Source organism: Coregonus lavaretus (assembly GCF_964263955.1).
Source record: "Coregonus lavaretus genome assembly, contig: HAP1_SCAFFOLD_452, whole genome shotgun sequence".
Taxonomy (NCBI): domain Eukaryota; kingdom Metazoa; phylum Chordata; class Actinopteri; order Salmoniformes; family Salmonidae; genus Coregonus; species Coregonus lavaretus.
The window spans coordinates 179854-205292 of NW_028159278.1; the positions used below are offsets into that span (position 1 = coordinate 179854).

Consider the following 25439-nt stretch of genomic DNA (forward strand, 5'->3'; position numbering starts at 1 on the left):
ACGGTTCACGACGACCGAACCGGTTTCATACAGTTCCATGATTAGTGAGAATTAGGGTAAATGTATAGGACCCCCCTATTCAACCCCTATTGTACACTTTTTTTCCACCTTCCAATATTTCAAGGATTGAACTTGAATATGACAACTTTCAGGATGAATCAAACCACTGTATTTTTTATTAATCAATATATTTAGTGTGTAAAGGTTCTCCAAACCAGTTTTTTTGTATGATTCATACATACTTTCCAAACCCTAAAATGTGCCTAAATAATCTACAAAATCGGAGTATTTTTAAATCTACCAAGCAAGTGGGAGTGTTATGAGTCTGTCACGCTCTGGCTCTGGGACTCTATATGTTGAGCCAGGGTGTGTTCATTCTATGTGTTTATTTCTATGTTGGTAGTTCTGTTGTGTTTATTTCTAGGTTGGCCAGAGTGACTCCCAATCAGAGGCAACGAGTGTCAGCTGTCGTTGGTTGTCTCTGATTGGGAGCCATATTTAAACTGTCTGTTTTCCCTTTGTGTTTGTGGGTTCTTGTTCCGTGTTCGGTCATTGTTACCGTGGACTTCACGAGTCGTTTCTTGTTTTGTTTATTGTTGTCTATTATCACTAAAGATAATAAAGTTAACTATGTTCGTTCATCACGCTGCGCCTTGGTCTATTCAATACGACGATCGTGACAGAAGAACCCACCAAGTAAGGACCAAGCAGCGTGTCCCGGGGCAGATCTTGGACTGGACATGGGAGGAAGCGCCGGGAAAGGAGATGGAGAGGTTGGCGATGGCCCAGGTGGGCAAATCGTGGTCCTGGGAGGACATGCTCGGGGGCAAGGGACCTTGGGCTAGGATTAAGGCCCTGGCGAGAGAGGAGCAGCGGCGTCAGCAGTGTCAACGTCGGACAGGCGAGAGGCAACCCCAGAATTTTTTTAGGGGGGGGCACACGGCATGGGCGGCTGGGCAGCAGGAGGCTGCCACAGGGCGATTTGGAGAGGAGGCCACCGGGTTAGGGGGGCCAGAAGGCAGGTTGGCGGAGCCTGGATGGAGAGCGGAACCAACTTCCCGTACTCAGGCATGGCAGCATGGGGCGGGGCAGGTTCCGCGGTATGCGGAGCGGCGTACTGTGCCACGAGTGGTCCGGCATAGTCCTGTACGTCCTGTGCGAGCACCCCGCACGTGTCGTGCGAAGGGGGGTATGCAGCCAGGACGGAGTGTGCCGGCTCAACGCTCGTGGTCTCCAATGCCTCTCCGCGGTCCCGGATATCCTGCTCCAGTGTCACGTGCTGTTATGCCAGTACGGGTACACAGCCCTGTACGTCCTGTGCGGATGCCTCACACAGAGTGTGTGAGGGTAGGCATTCAGCCAGGACGGGTTGTTGCCGCTCTTCACTCCAGGTCTCCTATCTGTCTCCACAGCCCAGTCCGGCCTGTCACTGCTCCACGCACCAAGCCTACGGTGTGCGTCGCCAGCCCAGTCCGGCCTGTCCCTGCTCCACGCACCAAGCCTACGGTGTGCGTCGCCAGCCCAGTCCGGCCTGTCCCTGCTCCACGCACCAAGCCTACGGTGTGCGTCGCCAGCCCAGTCCGGCCTGTCCCTGCTCCACGCACCAAGCCTAAGATGTGCGTCGCCAGCCCAGTCCGGCCTGTCCCTGCTCCACGCACCAAGCCTAAGATGTGCGTCGCCAGCCCAGTCCGGCCTGTCCCTGCTCCACGCACCAAGCCTACGGTGTGCGTCGCCAGCCCAGTCCGGCCTGTCCCTGCTCCACGCACCAAGCCTACGGTGTGCGTCGCCAGCCCAGTCCGGCCTGTCCCTGCTCCACGCACCAAGCCTACGGTGTGCGTCGCCAGCCCAGTCCGGCCTGTCCCTGCTCCACGCACCAAGCCTACGGTGTGCGTCGCCAGCCCAGTCCGGCCTTTCCCTGCTCCACGCACCAAGCCTACGGTGTGCGTCGCCAGCCCAGTCCGGCCTGTCCCTGCTCCACGCACCAAGCCTACGGTGTGCGTCGCCAGCCCAGTCCGGCCTGTCCCTGCTCCACGCACCAAGCCTACGATGTGCGTCGCCAGCCCGGCCTGTCCCTGCTTCACGCACCAAGCCTACGGTGTGCGTCGCCAGCCCAGTCCGGCCTGTCCCTGCTCCACGCACCAAGCCTACGGTGTGCGTCGCCAGCCCAGTCCGGCCTGTCCCTGCTCCACGCACCAAGCCTACGGTGTGCGTCGCCAGCCCAGTCCGGCCTGTCCCTGCTCCACGCACCAAGCCTACGGTGTGCGTCGCCAGCCCAGTCCGGCCTGTCCCTGCTCCACGCACCAAGCCTACGGTGTGCGTCGCCAGCCCAGTCCGGCCTGTCCCTGCTCCACGCACCAAGCCTACGGTGTGCGTCGCCAGCCCGGTCCGGCCTGTTCTTGCTACTTGCACCAAGCCAGGGGTGCGAGTCGTCAGCCTGGTAAGGCCCGTTCCTCCTCCACGCACCAAGCCAGGGGTGCGCGTCGTCAGTCCAGCACAACCCGTACCTGGGTCACCGGTGCCTGGTAAGGTACCGGTCAACTGCTCCACTACGGAGCTGAAGCTAACCGCTCCTGCTACGTCCAGTTCAGCTCCAGCCAGCGGGGCTAGACTGGACCAGGGGCGCTAAGGGGGGTTTATTGGAGGGTGGTGGGCAAGGCCGGAACCGGAACCGCCGCCGAGGAGGAATGCCCATCCAGCCCTCCCCTGTTTTGTTCTAGTGGAGGCGCGGTCGCAGTCCGCGCCTTTAGGGGGGGGTACTGTCACACCCTGGCTCTGGGACTCTATATGTTGAGCCAGGGTGTGTTCATTCTATGTGTTTATTTCTATGTTGGTAGTTCTGTTGTGTTTATTTCTAGGTTGGCCAGAGTGACTCCCAATCAGAGGCAACGAGTGTCAGCTGTCGTTGGTTGTCTCTGATTGGGAGCCATATTTAAACTGTCTGTTTTCCCTTTGTGTTTGTGGGTTTTTGTTCCGTGTTGGTCATTGTTACCGTGGACTTCACGAGTCGTTTCTTGTTTTGTTTATTGTTGTCTATTATCACTAAAGATAATAAAGTTAACTATGTTCGTTCATCACGCTGCGCCTTGGTCTATTCAATACGACGATCGTGACAGTTTTCAGCGGTTGAATTACATTTATTCAGCGCACGCAAGGGAACCACGCCTGCAAAACCCGTTATGCAACTTAATAAGGTCAAGTCTGAATAGAAACTATGAGCAGTGCGTAGGAAAGGCGTCATTTCATAAGTTGGAATAGTGCCCTTAGTGAATACACCCATGCACTGCTTGACTTCACATGAGGTGCCAACAGTTTATCTCGTCCGTTGCACCCGGGCTTGTATTCAGGTGTGCCGACAACGATGCGGAACATTACGCAACAGTGCGCTGGCCAAGTTATATGAAGCGTACAGCACTGAGCAAAACGGACCACAGCCTTCCTGATCGGTGTCACCAGAAAGCATTTTTGATCCCAACATTTAAATAGTTTCTATGTCTATTGTTGCGCGTCATTTTTACTTGACTGACTTGTCGAAACAGACTATTTTCTTTAGTGACAGCTTTACATAATTCCGATGCACGTCTTCTAACGCAGTTTCGACATGTGGATAATAATCACGATAATGTGATGTCAATCGCCTTTACCATTAATACCCTACCTCATAGCCCTGTAGCCTATAACATCACATCACATTGGATCATATTGATTAGGCTAAGCAATATGAATCAACACCAATGTACAGTAAAATTATCATTCTTGAAAGTTGAAATCAGTATTGTATTAACTTTACATTTCTGTAGATGTCTTACCCCTAAATCATCTGTCTCTCTATGATAGCCTAACTTCTCCAGAACACTTTTCTACATTAAATTGTAAAAGAAAGCTACAAACCTCCGATGTTTTTGTCTTCTACCCATAACGTCAATTTCTTCCTCTACTTCCTTATACTTGGACTTCCTGTGTTGGGACATTTACAACACCTCGCCTTAAGAGGTGACGTCACTACATTTACAACACCTCACCTTAACAGACTGACTACACTACATTTACAACACCTCACCTTAACAGACTGACTACACTACATTTACAACACCTCACCTTAACAGAGGTGACTACACTACATTTATAACACCTCACCTTAACAGACTGACTACACTACATTTACAACACCTCACCTTAACAGACTGACTACACTACATTTACAACACCTCACCTTTACAGAGGTGATGTCACTACATTTATAACACCTCACCTTAACAGACTGACTACACTACATTTACAACACCTCACCTTAACAGACTGACTACACTACATTTACAACACCTCACCTTAACAGACTGACTACACTACATTTACAACACCTCACCTTAACAGAGGTGACTACACTACATTTACAACACCTCACCTTAACAGACTGACTACACTACATTTACAACACCTCACCTTAACAGACTGACTACACTACATTTACAACACCTCACCTTAACAGACTGACTACACTACATTTACAACACCTCACCTTAACAGAGGTGACTACAGCAAGTTGATGATGACTTTCGACTCCAGTGCGTTCAAAACAACTGGGAACTCTCCGACTTTCGACTTCAGTGCGGTCAAAACAACTGGGAACTCTCCGACTTTCGACTTCAGTGCGGTCAAAACAACTGGGAACTCTCCGACTTTCGACTTCAGTGCGGTCAAATCAACTGGGAACTCTCCAACTTTCGACTTCAGTGTGGTCAAAACAACTGGGAACTCTCCGACATTCGACTTCAGTGTGGTCAAAACAACTTGGAACTCGGGAGAAAAAAAAAACGTTTCAATGCCCATTGCTGCACGTCACTTTTACTTGGCCGAATTGACGAGACAGACTTTTTTTTCAAAGAAACTAGTTTACCTGATACACGTCTTTCTCCAGTAATTGAAAGAGAGCAAAGATAATAATCACGATCATGTGCTGTCAATCGCTCATACCCTACCACATAGCCCTGTAGCCTATAATATAACATTTATTCATATTGACTAGGATAATCAATATGAATCAGCGACAATGTAAGTAAGCCTAAAATGATCATTATTGAACGTTGAAATCAGTATTTTAATAACTTAACAATTCTGTGGATGTCTTACCCCCTAAATCACCTCTCTCTGCGATGGCCTAACTTTTACAAAACACTTTTCTACATCCAATTGTAAAAGAACGCTACAAACCTCAGAAACATTTTTCTTACATTTAGTCTTCGACCGATAGTGTCCATTTCTTTCTCTATTTCCTTATAAATGTACTTCCTATTTCAACACAGTGGGCGGGTTCACCACGTATAGGTTTATAGTATATATTTATGTAATGTAAAGTCTTCATAAAGTATTCAGCCCATAAATTCATATTTTATCTAATAAAAGTGGATTTATATTTAAGGATTTGATTTAGTGATGTTTTGCAGGTGTTACCAAGAGAGGGCCCGGTGTCAACACCCAGGTTTGGCAGAAGGACGCTAGACGGTCATATCTGTGTGGTAACATGATAGGATGGGTAACCAATGATATACAATGATTCTGCAAACCCCCAAAAATTATTTATTGTAATGTTTAGCATATGAATTTAAAAATGGACTATTTATAATATGAAGTTACATTGAATTAATCACACTTATCAAAGACACATTCACACACAGAGATCGACCGAAACACATTCACAGAAACACACACACATAAATGCATTCCATTCCTTTTAATTTCATTTATTGAAAATGTAATTGACAGTGATACTGCACATCATTCAACATTTCTGTGAATGTGCCAGATTTAGCCAGCTAGCTAGTTTTCAACTGTAGTCCCTGGGCAGGTAGATAAACATTTTAATAAATACTAAATACATATTTTTGCCCTAGCACCAACACATCTGATTCTACTAATCAAAGGCTTGATGATAATTAGTTCGTTAGTTGAATCAAGTGTGTTACTTCTAAGGCAAAAACAACAAATGTGATCCTTAGGGATCCCAGAGGAGAGGTTGGAATACACTGACCTAGAATAATGTGATCCTTAGGGATCCCAGAGGAGAGGTTGGAATACACTGACCTAGAGTAATGTGATCCTTAGGGATCCCAGAGGAGAGGTTGGAATACACTGACCTAGAATAATGTGATCCTTAGGGATCCCAGCGGAGAGGTTGGAATACACTGACCTAGAGTAATGTGATCCTTAGGGATCCCAGAGGAGAGGTTGGAATACACTGACCTAGAATAATGTGATCCTTAGGGATCCCAGAGGAGAGGTTGGAATACACTGACCTAGAATAATGTGATCCTTAGGGATCCCAGAGGAGAGGTTGGAATACACTGACCTAGAATAATGGGATACAAATTAACTCATTATTTATTCATTATCTCACCAATTCTCTCCCACACACACACACACACACACACACACACACACACACACACACACACACACACACACACACACACACACACACACACACACACACACACACACACACACACACACACACTAAAGCATATACCCAAACCCAGACACACACAGAGAGATTAACACACCACAGGATAATAAACACTATATTTACCTTTTACTAAAAATATCATTAAGGTCTATATGTTCATAGTGACTATGTACATGGTTGGAGTCACTTCCATTTGAATTCCAGTCCAGTCAGAAAGTTAACCAAATTCCAAATCCAAATTGTCTTCATTGAAAAGCATTGAGGAGAATTGGAATTAGAATGTCAGTCTACTTCCTGAATTGACTGACATTTTAATGGAATTGACCCCAACCCTGACTATGTATTGGTTTACCAACATTTCTCTATATATTTTTCAATAATGAATTCTCACACCCAGGGGCCATTTAAATCAAATCAAATGTTATTGGTCGCATAAACATATTTAGCAGATGTTATTGTGGGTGTAGTGAAATGCTTGGGTTCCTAGCTCCAACAGTGCAGTAGTATCTAACAATACACAACAATACACACAAATCTAAAAGTAGAAGAATGGAATTAAGAAATATAGAAATATGTGAAGACACACACACAGACAGAAGACACACAGACAGACAGACAGACAGACAGACAGACATAAGACAGACAGACACCCTCACTTTCCCGCTAACTTTAGACCATGCGTATTCACAGTTTCTAGTGGTTGAAGTATTGCATTGCAGGAAGGCAAGTAGATTAGTATTTAGTGTAAATGTGGGATATGATAGACACGCTTATTCATAACAATAAAAAGGTTAATAACAAGATGCAATCATTTGCCGTTAGTGAAAATCAATTCATCTTTACATTCTAAAATAATTAGAAATAGGCATATAATATTGCAGAACAAAGCATATACTCGCGAAATATCCTATAGGCCTACAACAAGTTCGGATTGGCTACCATTCGTCCCATCTCTAATTTAATAGGACCCACTTCACAGTAGTAAATAGATCAGCTACAGTATTTCCAGCAGCCTATTTTGATCTATGCGATCCGATCTGAAGCGCAGTTTAACGTTAGAACAGACGTTTCACCTTTTCCATTGACGTTTGTAGGCGACGTCTGAATGATGTAATGTGACATTTCTTGCGTAGACAATTTTTCATTTATAAACATAATACATTATCATAATCATTGCATAATAAATTCCTCCCCTTTTCTGGCCATGATGAGTTCATATTCCCAATGTAGCCATACAACAAATTACCATGCGCATTTCTCATTTCATTGGGCCTATTAGAGAGGTCAGAAAGGCCTACAGCAAATGTCACTGTAAAAGAAAACATTCTGCCAACATCTTCAAAGACATTTGATCAAGTTCGCCATGGATATTTCCTTTAGATATACTGTCTGGGCCTAATTCCAATCCTTCCAAAGTATACAGCAAATAAGGGCGTTATTGTCACCATGAAGGGTGAATGATGGGTGTATGTCAGGTGGAGTTATAATGCTGGTTCACGCGGGCACCGTTTGATTTATATAACTGGAAATATGCATGCGCCAAGTTTATAAATGTCAGTATTGTTTTGTACATGCACATTTAAATATATAAATATTGTGTAGAATCTATCTTAAAATACAACTTATAAACTTAATTTTGTTGGTATGCATAGAAAAAGTATGATGTATCAACCAATCCTATGACGCAAACGTAGGAGGTCGCCATTGATAAATACCAGTTGTTCTCAGCCTCAGTTCTTGTGTATTACTTTGGCTATTTAGCATTTAGAAACGCCCCTAATTAACCAGATATGGTCAAAATCATCCCTTTAAAGCCCGTGGGGAATGTACAAAGCCTTACAATGAAATGAAACAACAAAAGCTAAGAAAAAACTTTTCCTAGACTGAAATAGAGGTGTTAGTGTCAGATATCTAATACAAAAAATGTTACGAATTTCAGTAAAAAAAAATAATAATCACAATCATCATTGCGGGACTTTTATTTTGAAGGAAAATCGCCGAGGTCACGACCTTATTCTTTCTACGTCTTGGTTATTCATACTGGCGGAACGGAGGTGAAGTGAAGTAGCGGCACCATTGATCTACAATAAGAGGTGGACCCGTTCCTCTACTTCATTATAAATGGACTTCCTGTTTCAACACAGTGGGCGGATTCAACACCCATAGGTTCATGTAAAGTCTATATACACTTAATACAAGTATTCAGCCTATAAGTTAAGATTCTATCTAGTAAAACTGAAATTACATTCTTTAATTTAAAAAGGTGATGTTTTGCAGTGCTACCAGGAGGGGGCAGTGTGACACAACAACCAGGTTTGGCAGAAGGACTCCAGACCAGTGGATCCCAACCTGTGGTCCTTGGGGGGTGGTGCAGGTGGTCCTCAATTACTTTTTAGATTGTAGTATTTTATTATTCTAAAATAATAACAGTTGGGAATATTAATGGTATTATAAGCAATTTTACATTCCTTTTCACAATGCAACTAGTTTATAAAAATAGACCTTTACAGGCTTTGTTACATTCACATCTATTGATAGAATTTGACCAGCAATATATTTGATGTGAAAAAAGAACAGTGACTCCGTGAATGGTGGTCCTCAAGAGCTTTGGACGGTGATTTGATGGTCTCCAGAATGGGAAAGATTGGGAACCGCTGAGCTAGACAGTCACATCTGTGTGGTAACATGATAGGATGGAAAACCAATGATATACAATGATTCTGCTAACCCAAAACAGACTGATTATAATGTATAGTATATGACGTTACATTGAACTAATCACAGTAATCAGAGACCAACTCACACACAGTATATACAAAGACACACACACACACAAAATACATTCCTAGGTGAAGAAGTGTCTTAGTCCACAGACTAGGAGACAGGCCTCAGCGTCTTCAGATTAGGTGAAGAAGTGTCTTAGTCCACAGACTAGGAGACAGGCCTCAGCGTCTTCAGATTAGGTGAAGAAGTGTCTTAGTCCACAGACTAGGAGACAGGCCTCAGCGTCTTCAGATTAGGTGAAGAAGTGTCTTAGTCCACAGACTAGGAGACAGGCCTCAGCGTCTTCAGATTAGGTGAAGAAGTGTCTTAGTCCACAGACTAGGAGACAGGCCTCAGCGTCTTCAGATTAGGTGAAGAAGTGTCTTAGTCCACAGACTAGGAGACAGGCCTCAGCGTCTTCAGATTAGGTGAAGAAGTGTCTTAGTCCACAGACTAGGAGACCGGCATCAGCGTCTTCAGATTAGGTTCTACAAGAAAGAGGATGGAGGAGAAGGGAAGAGAGAGATCAGAAAGTATGGAGGAGAAGGGAAGAGAGAGATCAGAAAGTAGGGAGGAGAAGGGAAGAGAGAGATCAGAAAGTATGGAGGAGAAGGGAAGAGAGAGATCAGAAAGTATGGAGGAGAAGGGAAGTGAGAGATCAGAAAGTATGGAGGAGAAGGGAAGAGAGAGATCAGAAAGTATGGAGGAGAAAGGGAGAGAGATCAGAAAGTATGGAGGAGAAGGGAAGAGAGAGATCAGAAAGTATGGAGGAGAAGGGGAGAGAGAGATCAGAAAGTATGGAGGAGAAGGAGGAGTTCCACCTGAGATAATGTGATGATGGTCCTATGATGTAACTACAATAAGATAACAGTCATTTATTACAGACAGAAACACTAAAACATGCTTCCATTCTGGAAAACAGTTCCTCTTTGATCTGGGTAGCTGTGTTTTTATTTGACCCATATTTAATCATTACACATATTCAAGGGAGGGAGCAAAGAAAACTGTCTTACCTAGATTCACTCAAGTCCTTAACAAGATGGTTTTCATGTTCAACGAGAGCTTTGAGACAAGCTCCCGTCACTTCTGGTCCTTTGGGGATGACTGCTTTCAGTAGTTTTCTCATTCGGTCCTGTTCAGTTGTTTCAGCTGTTATTCTGGAGTGCTCTTCTTCACCAATCATGTTCTTTGACCACAGATCATCTGCTATTGGCATTGAGTTTTTGGTTCGCTGAATTAGTTTAGCCCAGTGTTTCTTCAGAAACTCCTCAGCAGGAATGTCAGGGACTGTTAATGCTGAAGGGGGGGGGTCAATTAAATTAATATGGCTTTAGGGTTAACAGCAGCTGTTTCTACATCTTCCAGTCTCTCCAGTTATCATTCCTCTGATAGTCATTTATTGTATAGAGCCGACTCCAGGGTTGTGGTCAATTCCAATTCAAGTCAGTCAATTTAAAATAGAAAATAGAAATAATAATTTTTCCTATTAGGTTTATTGAGAAGTCATTGAAAATTGATGCCCTTATTAATGTTTTATCATCAATCTACTCAGAATAATCTAATGTCAAAGTGGACATGTCCCCCATACATTCAACATCTGTAAGGTCCCTCAGTCAAGTGTTGCATTTCAAGCACAGATTCAACTATATACAAAGACCAGGGATCTTTTAGAAAGCCTCATAAAGAAGGGCAGTGATTGGTAGATGGGTAACAATAACACATCAGACATTGAATATCTCTTTAAGAATGGTCAAGTTAATAATTATCCTGTGGGTGATGTATTAAACCCCCCAGACACATCAAAGATACAGTCGTCCTTCTGAACTGAGCTGCAGGAGAGGAAGGAAACTGCTTAGTGATGTCACCATGAGGCCATTGGTGATTTCAAAACAGTTACAGAGTTCAATGGCTGTGATGGGAGAAAACTGAGGATGGATCAACAACATTGTAGTGACTCCACAATAATGACTTAAAATAACACAAATATACAGAATAAAAATATTCCAAAACATGCATCTTATATGCAACAAGGTACTAAAGTAATACTGCAAAAGGAAACGGCAAAGGAATACACTTTTTGGCCTAAATGCAAAGCCTCATGTTTGGGGCAAATCCAACACAACACATCACTGAGTAACTGCCTCCTTATTTTCAAGCACGGTGGTGGTTGCATCATGTTATGGGTATGCTTGACAATACTGAGGAGTTTTTCAGGATAAAAAGAAACGGGATGGAGCTAAGAACAGACTAAATCCTAGAGGAAAACCTGCTTCAGTCTACTTTTCACCAGACACTGGGAGAGGAATTCACCTTTCAGCAGGACAATAACCTACAACACAAGGCCACATCTACACTGGAGTTGCTTACCAAGAAGACAGTGAATGTTCCTGAGTGGCCAAGTTACAGTTTTGACTTAAACCTGCTTGAAAATCTATGGCAAGACTTGAAAACTGCAGTCTAGCCACAATCCCCAACATCTTGACAGAGCTTGAAGAATTATGAAAAGAATAATGGGCTAATATTGTACAATCCAGGTGTGGAAAGCTCTTAGAGACTTAGACAAGAAGACTCCCAGCTGTAATGGCTGCCAAGGTGTTTCTAACATGTATTGACTCAGGGAGCTATTTCATTTCTATCAATCTAAATATATATAAATATTCTTCCACTTTGACATTAGAGTATTTTGTGTAGATTGTTGACATAAAATGACATTTAAATCCCTTTTAATCCTGCTTTGTAACACAATATAATGTGATGCAGATACTTTTCCAAGGCACTGGGTTTCTGTCTGAATGTTCTGTAGCATTACACACCACTGAACATGACTCATGAAGACCTTCATCACCCCACTGAACATGACGCATGAAGACCTTCATCACCCCACTGAACATGACTCATGAAGACCTTCATCACCCCACTGAACATGACTCATGAAGACCTTCATCACCCCACTGAACATGACTCATGAAGACCTTCATCACCCCACTGAACATGACTCATGAAGACCTTCATCACCCCACTGAACATGACTCATGAAGACCTTCATCACCCCACTGAACATGACTCATGAAGACCTTCATCACCCCACTGAACATGACTCATGAAGACCTTCATCACCCCACTGAACATGACTCATGAAGACCTTCATCACCCCACTGAACATGACTCATGAAGACCTTCATCACCCCACTGAACATGACTCATGAAGACCTTCATCACCCCACTGAACATGACTCATGAAGACCTTCATCACCCCACTGAACATGACTCATGAAGACCTTCATCACCCCACTGAACATGACTCATGAAGACCTTCATCACCCCACTGAACATGACTCATGAAGGTCTTCATCACCCCACTGAACATGACTCATGAAGACCTTCATCACCCCACTGAACATGACTCATGAAGACCTTCATCACCCCACTGAACATGACTCATGAAGACCTTCATCACACCACTGAACATGACATTTTTACATTTACATTTTAGTCATTTAGCTCATGAAGATCTTCATCACCCCACTGAACATGACTCATGAAGACCTTCATCACCCCACTGAACATGACTCATGAAGGTCTTCATCAGTGTCCTTCATCACAACTTGAAGAGACGTTCGCTCTATAACCCGTTTTATAAACCTCGTCCACAAAAACAAACGTACCTATTGGATGAGAGTCTTTGCTGTATTCATCTAAAAGACAAACAAGAGAAAACATCATAAAAACATTTTAATAGCATCTGGAAGAAAAGGACATTTATGATTGACATACTGTTCATGTATAGTATTTCTTACCTTTTGATACCACTGATTTCCATACTGTCCTCTCATCATCCCCGATTAACTCCATCTCAATGTCAACCCCTGTGTTTCCCATAACCATCTTACAACAGCTTGGTGTGGTGTCTGCAGGTAACAGCTGAATCTTCTGTAGAAGGTCATATGGTGCAACGATTGAGACAACAGACAGACAGAGAGAGAGAGAAAGAAATAGAATGATATTCCAGTTATTAATATATTATATGACAGATTCATGTCCTCAGCCTGCTAAAACTGCACCTCTGGATTGATGGAGGAGGAATGGGGATTCTTGACTGCAAACCAACTGTTCAGCTTTAAGGACCCCTTTGGACTTGACAGCAGAAATTCGGACTATCCTTGGGACACCTGATTCTTCTCCCGGTCCCGAACAGCCTACAAAATGAGCAGTGTAGTAGTCAGTCTGAACAATGTAGTCTAATAATTCACACAACATGCAGCTCACTGAGCAATCCTTTTTTGTCAACATCAAAAAAATGTGTACACTATTTTGTATTTATTTTACCCTTATTTTACCAGGTAATTGACTGAGAAGAGAGTCTCTTTTACAGCAACGATCTCGGGAAGTGTTACAGGGGAAAGGGGATGAATGAGCCAATTGGAAGCTGGGGATGATTAGGTGGCCATGATGGTATGAGGGCCAGATAGTGAATTTAGCCAGGACACCGGGGTTAACACCCCTACTCTTACGATAAGTGCCATGGGATCTTTAGTGTTCACAGTGAGTCAGGAAACCTGTTTAACGTCCCATGCGAAAGACAGCACCTTACACGGGGCAATGTCCCCTTCACTGCCCCGGGGCATTGGGTTCTCCTTCGAACAGAGAGAAGAGTGCCGTCTACTGGCTCTTCAAATGAATGAGACAGAAATAGATTTCTCACAGAGCTGCATGTTGTCTTCGTAATCTATAGATTTTCAACAAACTATCAGCTTTCCTTTAGTAAGTTTCAACATACTGTTGTCACTTCAATGATGGTGCCTCACCTCTTTCTGACTGGAGTTTCTGAGGAGCATGTACAGCCGTGAAATTACTGTTGCCTTTTTTACTGCCATATAGAGGACCACGTCACAGTGGACATCTACGTTCCAAAAAAAGATATAGCTCAGTATAACAGCGATAGCTGAGAACTTGGGATGGAGAATCTTAGCATGGAATCTGGTGACCTCATGCACTTCCTCAACAGACACTCCATGTTCCTCTACATGAAGAATCTTCATCTCATTCCTCAGGCAAGGGTTGGTCCCTGAACAACACAATAAAAAAGGAGACAGAAAGACAAATATTATATTATTCATCCAACTAAAACACAAAGAATATGCAGTATCAGATCACAGTAAACTCAAACTCCCAGAATATTCATGTATTCATTCAGGAAGTGAAACTCAGTTACATGGAAATGTCTTTCTGAATACTATGTGAATATGGTTTTACCTAAACAGACAAAGTGTGGCAGATGAACTTCCTCCAGTTCACCTAACTCCATAGTGATGTCCAGCAATGGACCACCTTGTCCGTACTGCATGTCTTTCAGAAGTTGACTGTAGGGATCCCAGTTCCTGAAGTGATACTTCAGAATGACATCTCTGTCACACACCCAGCGGAGCCCAGACACTGTGCACTCATAACGCCCTTTGGGTGTCCTGTGCCTGAGGGCAACAACAAGATATGGTAGAGAGGGTCAATCGTCAAATGGAGAGGTTGGATTAGAAGACTATTCCCAAAGGTAATGGGGAAATACACTAGCAAGTGGAATTAAATGTTAAAAGTAGTTATTTTACCTGAACATTGTCACTTCCTGGACAGTGGAAGTCAAGGGTTCAATCGGAAGCCAGTGTGTGGAGTCCTGAACAAGGACAAGCATGTCAGTTATACATATGGGGCCAGTTTCCTGGACACAGATTGAGTCTAGTGCTGGACTTAAAGCATGATCAATGGAAGTTTCAATAGAAAGTTATTTAAGGTCCAAGACTAGGCTTAATCTTTGTCCGGGAAACTGGCTCATTAAATGAAGAAAGTAATTTATCTAATGTATTTATTCAATGTTACATGGAATGCTGGTGATTGATCAAATTAAACTGTCTAATGACAAAATATGACAGAAGTTAAAATCCTGCATTCCTACAAGCAGAACACAGGACTGTCTATATCCCAGTATGAATGGTTGGTCAGTACACACCTGGCTTTCAGACTGTGTTTATATTACTAAAGCAGAACACAGGACTGTCTATATCCCAGTATGAATGGTTGGTCAGTACACACCTGGCTTTCAGACTGTGTTTATATTACTAAAGCAGAACACAGGACTGTCTATATCCCAGTATGAATGGTTGGTCAGTACACACCTGGCTTTCAGACTGTGCCTGACTCCTGAAGGTATGTAAAAGTGAGAATTTACATTATGACTTACCTCAACATGGTCACAAGTCTTACAGCTCTGAGGAATCCCTGAAGTCAAAAGTAGTTGTTATTTAAAATGGACAATCTCATGTAATAATAAATTAATAAATATTAAACAGACTTGTAATAAAAATGAATGTAAGTGAGCAACAGTCTCAGAATGTACACTCATTATCATCCCATAATCTGACATGAGTGTTATATTAATGAATGTTTGTGGAAGCAGGAAACAACATGGTTCTGGTCCATGTTTTGTAGATGTTGGGGGCCTGATTTCTGGTAGATCCCAGGATGAGAGCTTAAAGGTAGAGTCAGCTAAATGATGTTGTACGAGCAGCACCGCAGATATTGTGATGAGCAAGATGCCTGACTTCTCTCTCTCACAGTATCTGCCCATGTGCACGGGTTCTCTTCACTCTCTTACAGCGTGGTAGCCACGGGACCAAAACAGAGAAGTTTAGCATCGTGCTCCAACGCCCTTAGTTGTTGTAGAAGTTTACCCACTATGATGTTTACTTTGTGCATCTACATCATATTGCTGACTCTACCTTTAAGTTTGTTTTGACCAAATAGATCATGATTGTGTTCCTTGCCTGGGACTCAAGAACGCTTTAATCGTATTTTGATTTTAAAACAATTATCAGTCAACACTCACATATCTGGTCTCTGGTGTTCTCAGGTCCAGGCTTGATACAACACTCTCCACCATGGTCTCGGCTGTTGGGAAAGCAGATGGATAGACTGTGATTAAACTAAATACAACTTATAAAGGCTTTATATAGCATACATACAGTCTTCATAAGCAATACAAAGGGTGTACAAAGGGTGACAGAACCACTCCCTATGTAGGGTGCATTGCCTAATGTGACATAACACTATGTCAACTTCCATGAAGTCAATACTGATGGTGACATTACAGGTGACATTGCTTATCTTGATGAAAGCCCCTAGAGACGTGAAGTCACCAGGTATCATTTTAACAGGTTCTGATGCCCTCTTGTGGTTAGAGTGAAACTGACACTACAGTGAGACATAGGAGAGGAAACATCTGTACATCCAACAGAACACATTAAAACACACCACCGCCACTAATCTAACTGTCTGTAGGTCCAACAGAACACATTAAAACACACCACTACTACTAATCTAACTGTCTGTAGGTCCAACAGAACACATTAAAACACACCACTACTACAAATCTAACTGTCTGTAGGTCCAACAGAACACATTAAAACACACCACTACTACTAATCTAACTGTCTGTAGGTCCAACAGAACACATTAAAACACACCACTACTACAAATCTAACTGTCTGTAGGTCCAACAGAACACATTAAAACACACCACTACTACTAATCTAACTGTCTGTAGGTCCAACAGAACACATTAAAACACACCACTACTACTAATCTAACTGTCTGTAGGTCCAACAGAACACATTAAAATACACCACTACTACTAATCTAACTGTCTGTAGGTCCAACAGAACACATTAAAACACACCAATACTAATCTAATTGTAGGAATGATTCCAGAGGAAAACACATGATAAAACATTGCTATGACTCACCTTTGAATGTGTTGGTCATCTATCTGACACAGGGTCACTGAGGAGGAGGAGAAAACCTCAAACCCAAACCCAGGATAGAGGGGTTCAGTGAATGTGGTGTGTTCTGTGTAAAGGTGTGTCAGTGTACCAGGGGAGGACACACTATAGAAGGACAAAGTACCAGCTGGCCAGTCCAGATACACTCCAACTCTGTTAGAAACAGGACCAGAGATGGATCTGATGACTCCAGCATGGTGAAAGTAAAAGTAATATCCACTGTAATAGTAGAATAAACACCAGGACTTCCTATTGTCTCCAATCCTACTGTCATTCTCCTCTCCCTTCCTCTTCATTCCTTTGTACACCACACCAATGTAAGCCATGTCACCATCCCTCTCCACCTCCCAGTAATAACGAGATCCAGATAAGCCTTCTCTGCAGAGAACTTGGGGAAGATGGTCAAATCTGTCTGGATGGTCTTCATAATGCTGCTCCTCCTCCACCCATGTCACCTTCCTGTTCCCCTCAGACAGTATCAGGTTTGGGTTTGCTGTATTTGGGTCCAGGGTGAGATGACAGGCATCTGTAGACAAAAGGAGAGTTTAATCAAACCACATCTTCATATAAAATGTTGTTTTGTAGGTAGAGAACAAGTATTGATTAGTTACTATGTTACTGTAGTTCTGAATATGCAGTTAATTAGGATTGAAGAGACTTACATTTCCTCAGCCCTGATTTCAGCCTGAACTCTCCACCATGATCCACACTGTAGGAGAAACAGGTTATTGACTGACAAAGACCTAATAAAGCAGTCAACATTTAAACCATATTGTTGTGTTCTGGTGCACTATCCAAGTTCATTACTAGAGAAATACAGGTATTCTACCCTACCTACTGCATACAGAACAGAGTACAATTCATTACTAGAGACATACAGGTATTCTATCCTACCTACTGCATACAGAACAGAGTACAATTCATTACTAGAGACATACAGGTATTCTATCCTACCTACTGCATACAGAACAGAGTACAATTCATTACTAGAGACATACAGGTATTCTACCCTACCTACTGCATACAGAACAGAGTACAATTCATTACTAGAGACATACAGGTATTCTATCCTACCTACTGCATACAGAACAGAGTACAATTCATTACTAGAGAAATACAGGTATTCTATCCTACCTACTGCATACAGAACAGAGTACAATTCCAACAGGATATCAGAGATGCAGAAGAAGAGTATTCATGTGGTGATGATGTATGCTGTGTTGGAGTGCTAAGCCTGCTGGGTAAACTTCCCCTGTATTCTACCATCATGTCCTCATGTTACTGAACCTACTACACTACATAGGACACAACCACTGCTCACACTATTAGGACATCTATTCTGACTTACTTCAGCTTCATCAGTTTATCTGTGGGATCCACCAGAGCAGCTGAAAGCAGTCCCCCTGCAGAGTCTCCTGGGTGATTGTAGCTCAGGTCCAGCTCTTTCAGGTGGGAGGGGTTTGACCTCAGAGCTGAAGACAGAGCAGCACAGCCCTCCTCTGTGACCAGACAGCCAGACAGCCTACAGAGAGACACAACAGCTGTCTCGGTTGGTGGACTGGTGTCAATCATCTTGTAGGACACCCATACATTTGTCCATGACACAAACATTTTCAGAGTATTTGTTTTACTAAGCTCAGTACCGACTTGACTGAAACAGCTGTACATACCCCAGTGTGTGTAGTTTACAGTCTGGATCCTCCAGTCCAGCAGAGGGCAGTGTAACTCAGCTAAGTACCGACCTGACTGAAACAGCTGTACATACCCCAGTGTGTGTAGTTTACAGTCTGGATCCTCCAGTCCAGCAGAGGGCATTGTAACTCAGCTCAGTACCGACCTGACTGAAACAGCTGTACTTACCCCAGTGTGTGTAGTTTACAGTCTGGATCCTCCAGTCCAGCAGAGGGCAGTGTAACTCAGCTCAGTACCGACCTGACTGAAACAGCTGTACATACCCCAGTGTGTGTAGTTTACAGTCTGGATCCTCCAGTCCAGCAGAGGGCAGTGTAACTCAGCTCAGTACCGACCTGACTGAAACAGCTGTACATACCCCAGTGTGTGTAGTTTACAGTCTGGATCCTCCAGTCCAGCAGAGGGCAGTGTAACTCAGCTCAGTACCGACCTGACTGAAACAGCTGTACTTACCCCAGTGTGTGTAGTTTACAGTCTGGATCCTCCAGTCCAGCAGACAGCAGTGTAACTCCTGAGTCCTGCAGGTCATTGTCTCTCAGCTCCAGTTGTTTCAGTTGTGAGTTGGGTGAACTCAGGACTGAGGCCAGATCTGAACAGCAACCCTCTGTCAGACCACACTGACCTAGACTAGAGGGCAGAAGAGCACATGATTAACAAATGTCTAAAACATCCACATAATAACTCATACTGAAGATAGTGAACTCACACTAGTGTCTGTATGTTGCAGAGTGGACTGGTTTGTCCAACACAGAGCAGCTCCACTCCTCTGTCTCCCAGGTCATTGTAGCTGAGGTCCAGTTCTCTCAGGGGGGAGTTTGGTGTCTGCAGAGCTGAAGCCAGAGTCTTACAGGATTCATATGTGAGTTTACAGCCAGCTAGTCTGGAGAGAGGAGATATGTTGATACACTTAAATATGCAAAGCTTTAAGAATAATGAGATGCATTAAGATAATAACAGAAGGACACATGATTAACCAATGTTAAAAACATACTAACTCACTCAAGATATTTAACCTTAGTTTGATATATTTATCACATTTTATGTATGTTTCTGCATATTTACCAAGACGTTCAAATAATGTTTAAAACATCCACATAATAACTCATACTGAAGAAAGTTAACTCACACTAGTGTCTGTATGTTGCAGAGTGGACTGGTTAGTCCAACACAGAGCAGCTCCACTCCTCTGTCTCCCAGGTCATTGTAGCTGAGGTCCAGTTCTCTCAGGGGGGAGTTTGGTGTCTGCAGAGCTGAGGCCAGAGTCTCACAGGATTCATATGTGAGTTTACAGCCATCCAGTCTGGAGAGAGGAGATATAGTGATGCACTGTTAAATATGCAAAGCTTTAAGAATAATGAGATGCATTAAGACAATAACAGAAGGACACATGATTAACCAATGTTAAAAACATACTAACTCACTCAAGACATTTAACCTTAGTTTGATATATTTATCACATTTTATGTATGTTTCTGCATATTTACCAAGATGTTCAAATAATGTTAAAAACATACACATACTAACTACATACATAATATATAAACACTCACAGTGGATACTGAAGATATTTAACTCACACTAGTGTCTGTATGTTGCAGAGTGGACTGGTTAGTCCAACACAGAGCAGCTCCACTCCTCTGTCTCCCAGGTCATTGTAGCTGAGGTCCAGTTCTCTCAGGGGGGAGTTTGGTGTCTGCAGAGCTGAAGCCAGAGTCTCACAGGATTCATATGTGAGTTTACAGCCAGACAGTCTGGAGAGAGGAGATATAGCGATACACTGTTAAATATGCAAAGCTTTAAGAATAATGAGATGCATTAAGACAATAACAGAAGGACACATGATTAACCAATGTTAAAAACATACTAACTCACTCAAGATATTTACCTTAGTTTTATATATGTTATGTATGTTTCTGGATATGTCCCAAAAATGTTAAAATAATGTTAAAAACATACACATACTAACTGTACTGAACAGAAATATAAACCCAACATGTAAAGTATTGGTCCCACGTTTCATGAGCTGAAATAAAAGATCCCAGATATGTTCCATACGCACAAAAGCTTATTTCTCTCAAATGTTGTGCATAAATTTGTTAAAATGTTAAAAACATACACATACTAACTACATACATAATATATAAACACTCACAGTGGATACTGAAGATATTTAACTCACACTAGTGTCTGTATGTTGCAGAGTGAACTGGTTAGTCCAACACAGAGCAGCTCCACTCCTCTGTCTCCCAGGTCATTGTAGCTGAGGTCCAGTTCTCTCAGGGGGGAGTTTGGTGTCTGCAGAGCTGAAGCCAGAGTCTCACAGGATGTATTTGTGAGTTCACAGCGATCCAGTCTGGAGAGAGGAGATCATCTGTTAGATATACAAATCCTTCAGAATAATGATAATGTATACATCAACTCAATAGCAGAACTTACAGTGCTCTCCTGCAGGTATTCACTACCGGCATTAACCTCTGATAACCTTCCTCTGATGTGGTGTATGTCTTCAGGTCAAACTCCTCCAGCACCTCCTCTGACATCAGTAACAGGTAGGCCAGGGCTGAACATTGGTCAAGTTTTAGTCTTGTTTCTGAAAGAGTTCCTGATCGCAGGGAGGTTTGCATGTCTTCAACTAGAGAGTTGGCACCAAGTTCATTCAGAGAGTGGAACAAGTTGATGATCCTTTCTGGTGAGGATTCCCTTTTGATCTTGTCTAAAAGGTACCTGACTGTTCTCTCAACTGTTTCCTCATTGCTCTGTGTTGTACTTCCTGTCTGTGTCAGAAGGCCTCGTAACAGATTCTGATTGGACTCCAGTGAGAGACCCAGAAGGAAGCGGAGGAACAGGTCCAGGTGTCCATTCTCACTCTTCAAGGCCTGGTCCACTGCTCTCCTGTGTAAGTCAAACAACTGGATTGACTCCTCCTCTTCATCCTCACTAGTGGTGGAAAAAACATTTTCCTTCTTGTCCAGACATGATTCTAAAGCATGCACTGCTGCTAGAAACTCCTGAATGCTCAGATGCACAAAGCTGTAGACCTTCTCTTGGTTCAGCCCAGATTCTTCTTTAAAGATCTTTGTACACAATGCTGAGTACTTTGATGCCTCTGTGACATCAAGGCCACACTCTCTCAGGTCCTCCTCATAGAAGATCAGGTTGCCCTTCTGCAGCTGTTGGAAAGCCAGCTTTGCCAGTTTCAGGATCATCTCTTTGTCTGACTGAGACAGTTCCTTTGGGTTTGTCTCTGTGGCTTTGTTGTACTTCTTGTTCTTCACACTGATTTGGATGAGCGTGAAGTGTGTGAACATCTGGGTCAGAGTTTTGGGGACTTCATCCTTCTCTGCCTCTTTCAGCATCATCTCAAGGACAGTGGCTGATATCCAACAGAAGACTGGCATTTGGCACATGATGTGGAGGCTCCTTGATGTCTTCATGTGTTTGATGATTTCATTGGCCAGATTCTGATCTGTGATTTTCTTCCTGAAGTACTCCTCCTTCTGTGGATCATTGAACCCTCGTACCTCTGTCACCTGGTCAACACACTCAGGAGGGATCTGATTGGCTGCTGCAGGCCGTGAGGTTATCCAGAGGAGAGCAGAGGGAAGCAGATTCCCCTTGATGAGGTTTGTCAGCAGCACGTCCACTGAGGTTGGCTTCGTGACATCACAGCACCTCTCATTGTTTTTGAAGTCTAGAGGAAGTCGACACTCATCCAGACCATCAAAAATGAAAACAGTTTTCGTTTCACCATCTTCAATGTTGTCAATCTCTTTCAGCTCTGAGAAGTAGTGGGAAAGAAGTTGCATCAGACTGTATTGGTCCTTTTTCAGGTTCAGATCACGGAAAGGAAGAGGAAACATGAAATGAACGTCCTGATTTGCTTTTCCCTCTGCCCAGTCAAGGATGACCTTCTGCACAGAGACTGTTTTTCCAATGCCAGCGATTCCTTTTGTCAGCACAGTTCTGATAGGTTTGTCTTGTCCAGGTAAAGGCTTGAAGATGTCGTTGCATTTGATTGATGTCTCTTGTGTGGTTTGTTTCTTGGATGCCATCTCTATCTGTCTCACCTCATGTTCATTATTGACCCCTCCACTTCCACCCTCTGTGATGTAGAGCTCTGTGTAGATGTCCTTTAACAGACTTTGGTTTCCAATTCCTTCAGATATGTGTTGATACTTGTGTTTCAGTTTAGCCTTAATGTCTTGTTGGACTGTCAGAAGAGTTTGACCTGTAGGAAAACAATGAGAGTTGGGACTCATAAGTGCATGTGTGTGTGTGTGTGTGTGTGTGTGTGTGTGTGTGTGTGTGTGTGTGTGTGTATGTGTGTGTGTGTGTTAGAGGGGCCTTTGTCCCGTTCTTTGTAATATTGTATGAAACACAGTCTTACTTCTTCTGTCCAGAAGGTTGTGTGTGATCTTTAATGCATCCTCACTGTCCAAGCTATCCACTTCCTTATTGTCATCTGGTAATGGTTCCTGGCTGAAAGCAGGTGGCTGATCACTCTTCATTGATAGCAGGCTGGGGGCAGGTGACTCTGCTCTGGGCTTCTGGACACTGAACAAAACAGGGAGGCAGATCACCTCATCAATACCTCATCAACATAATTTCAACAACTGTATAGCTGAACTCATAGAAGTCCTGATGTTTCTTTATAAAGCTACAGTCTGCAATTGGTAAATCGGTTTGGGGACTTTTAAATTAATGATGTAGAACTACATTTGATGTAATTTGGGAAAACTTTTCCCTTTAGTTTTATATCTTTAAGAGAACTGTATATTTTACATGTAATCTCTTACCTCTTAGAACTGGTGTCTTGAGTCATTTTAGAGGCAGTGGTCCCCTCCTCTCTCTCCCCAGAGAGACTCATTTTAGAGGCAGTGGTCCCCTCCTCTCTCTCCCCAGAGAGACTCATTTTAGAGGCAGTGGTCCCCTCCTCTCTCTCCCCAGAGAGACTCATTTTAGAGGCAGTGGTCCCCTCCTCTCTCTCCCCAGAGAGACTCATTTTAGAGGCAGTGGTCTCCTCTCTCTCCCCAGAGAGACTCATTTTAGAGGCAGTGGTCCCCTCCTCTCTCTCCCCAGAGAGACTCATTTTAGATGTAAGTCACAGCTCACTCAGCTACAATAAGAAATAACAGAACAGTCAATATTTCTGAACATTGTTGAAGAACCATTAACAATGACAACACTTTTACTGTCTGTGGTCAAAGTTCAAACAGAGACTTCATATTGCATTTAAACATGCACAGTCCAATATGTTATTAATTTGATTTGATTTGACTTGGATCCCCATTAGCTGACGCCATAATAACAGCTAGTCTACCTCGGGTAAACACAACTAAAAATACGTTACAGCTTAGATTGACAGACATTATAAACATTTACCAAGTAGACATTACATACAGTTAAAATAGTTGACGGGTATTTATTCTATACCAAAGGAAGCCAGGCTATAATGTATCTTTCGTCTCTCTTTGCTTCATAATTGTCCTTTAATTCGCAAGAGGCTGAATGTATCTCACAGGAGAAAGCATCCGAGCGAGCTAAACAGCGCCCCTCTGTCTCTCTATGTGTAGGCCATCTATCTGATGCTGTCTGGTCCAAACGAGTATGACATTGTTGCCCGTAGCATTGAAGACAAGGGAAGCCTGCGAGCATTTGGCCTTTGATTTTAGCATTAGGCTAACGTTGTGCAAGAATTTAGGACATGTAGCCTGTTTGAATCATTATGGAACTCAGACCACACGTAGCAGGTTAAACATGTAGCCTGGTTCACGGTTCACGACGACTGAACCGGTTTCATACAGTTCCATGATTAGCATGGGCGGTGTGTTCAATAGGGCGATATGGGCGACGCACTGCCAAACGGGAAAAGGAAGGGATTTTTTTTCTAATCAATTATATCACGGCAACAGTAGTTATCAGTGTTCACGTCTGATCTGCCAGCCACTAAATATCAAATCAGGCTAAAGTCGTGCTTCAAATGGCCCCGCCCGTTTTTGGGGCGATTTCAGTCAAGTTGAAAATCGCCCAGAAGTCTCTCATAGCCTGTCATGTAAAATCTATTTTTTTCAAATTTCAAAGCTTTCAATACATTCTCTATGGGTGTCTGTGGGCATGCACTTACGCGCTTTCGTCATACGTGACGTAACGTTGAACGTAACTAAGACAATGGCGGCTAGCAGCGTCTATGTTGTGACCTGCAGTGTGGCGTTATTTTATGTTTTTAATTTGTAGACTTAGTTTACAAACATTCTGCAAACATTCTGCTTTGAACTGATCTTTCGGTTTTGGACTGATCTTGTTGATCGTGTACATACCCGCTACGAACGGACTAAATAATGAAAACGCTGCAGGCAGCTGTAATCCCAATACAGCTGGGAGACTTGGCTGGATGACAGAGTCCCGGACAGAGAAGTGGAGCCGGCCACCTTCACCCTGGTCAGAGCGGACCGCGATCCTGGTAAGAGAGCGACTCTGTACCCCGACATTGAACTGCTTTCTGTGTCATTGCGACCTTACTATCAATTCAATTCAATTTAAGGGCTTTATTGGCATGGGAAACGTGTGTTAACATTGCCAAAGCAAGGGAAGTAGATAGTAAACAAAAGTGAAATAAACAATAAATATTAACAGTAAACATTACACTCAGAAGTTCCAAAAGAATAAAGACATTTCAAATGTCATATTATGTATATATA

The 25439-nt window shown here is 43.1% G+C and overlaps 3 protein-coding genes and 1 long non-coding RNA gene across 4 annotated transcripts; all 4 read right to left on the minus strand.

Moving 5' to 3' along the window:
* Positions 1-9690: 9690 nt before the first annotated feature.
* On the minus strand, positions 9691-13368 carry LOC311123085 (apoptosis-associated speck-like protein containing a CARD). Its single transcript, XM_084197360.1, has 5 exons — positions 13285-13368; positions 13021-13153; positions 12889-12918; positions 10237-10519; positions 9691-9711 (listed from the first exon to the last, which is right to left on the minus strand). The coding sequence occupies exons 2-5, from the start codon at positions 13106-13108 to the stop codon at positions 9705-9707; spliced, it is 408 nt and encodes a 135-aa protein (XP_084053486.1). The 5' UTR covers positions 13109-13153; positions 13285-13368; the 3' UTR covers positions 9691-9704.
* Positions 13369-14481: 1113 nt separating this feature from the next.
* LOC311123060 lies at positions 14482-16156 on the minus strand. The gene is made up of 4 exons (XR_014612553.1): positions 16098-16156; positions 15453-15490; positions 14824-14888; positions 14482-14691 (listed from the first exon to the last, which is right to left on the minus strand). It is a non-coding gene; the product is annotated as an uncharacterized lncRNA (long non-coding RNA).
* An 853-nt stretch (positions 16157-17009) lies between these two features.
* On the minus strand, positions 17010-18621 carry LOC311123073 (vespryn-like; the record flags this gene model as incomplete). Its single annotated transcript, XM_084197352.1, has 4 exons — positions 17010-17050; positions 17318-17575; positions 17712-17758; positions 18398-18621. 4 exons carry the CDS (start codon positions 18619-18621, stop codon positions 17010-17012), a joined length of 570 nt encoding a protein of 189 aa, XP_084053478.1.
* Positions 18622-21173: 2552 nt separating this feature from the next.
* Positions 21174-23563, minus strand: LOC311123074 (protein NLRC3-like; the record flags this gene model as incomplete). The annotated part of the gene is made up of 3 exons (XM_084197353.1): positions 21174-22969; positions 23129-23295; positions 23538-23563. 3 exons carry the CDS (start codon positions 23561-23563, stop codon positions 21174-21176), a joined length of 1989 nt encoding a protein of 662 aa, XP_084053479.1.
* Positions 23564-25439: the final 1876 nt, after the last annotated feature.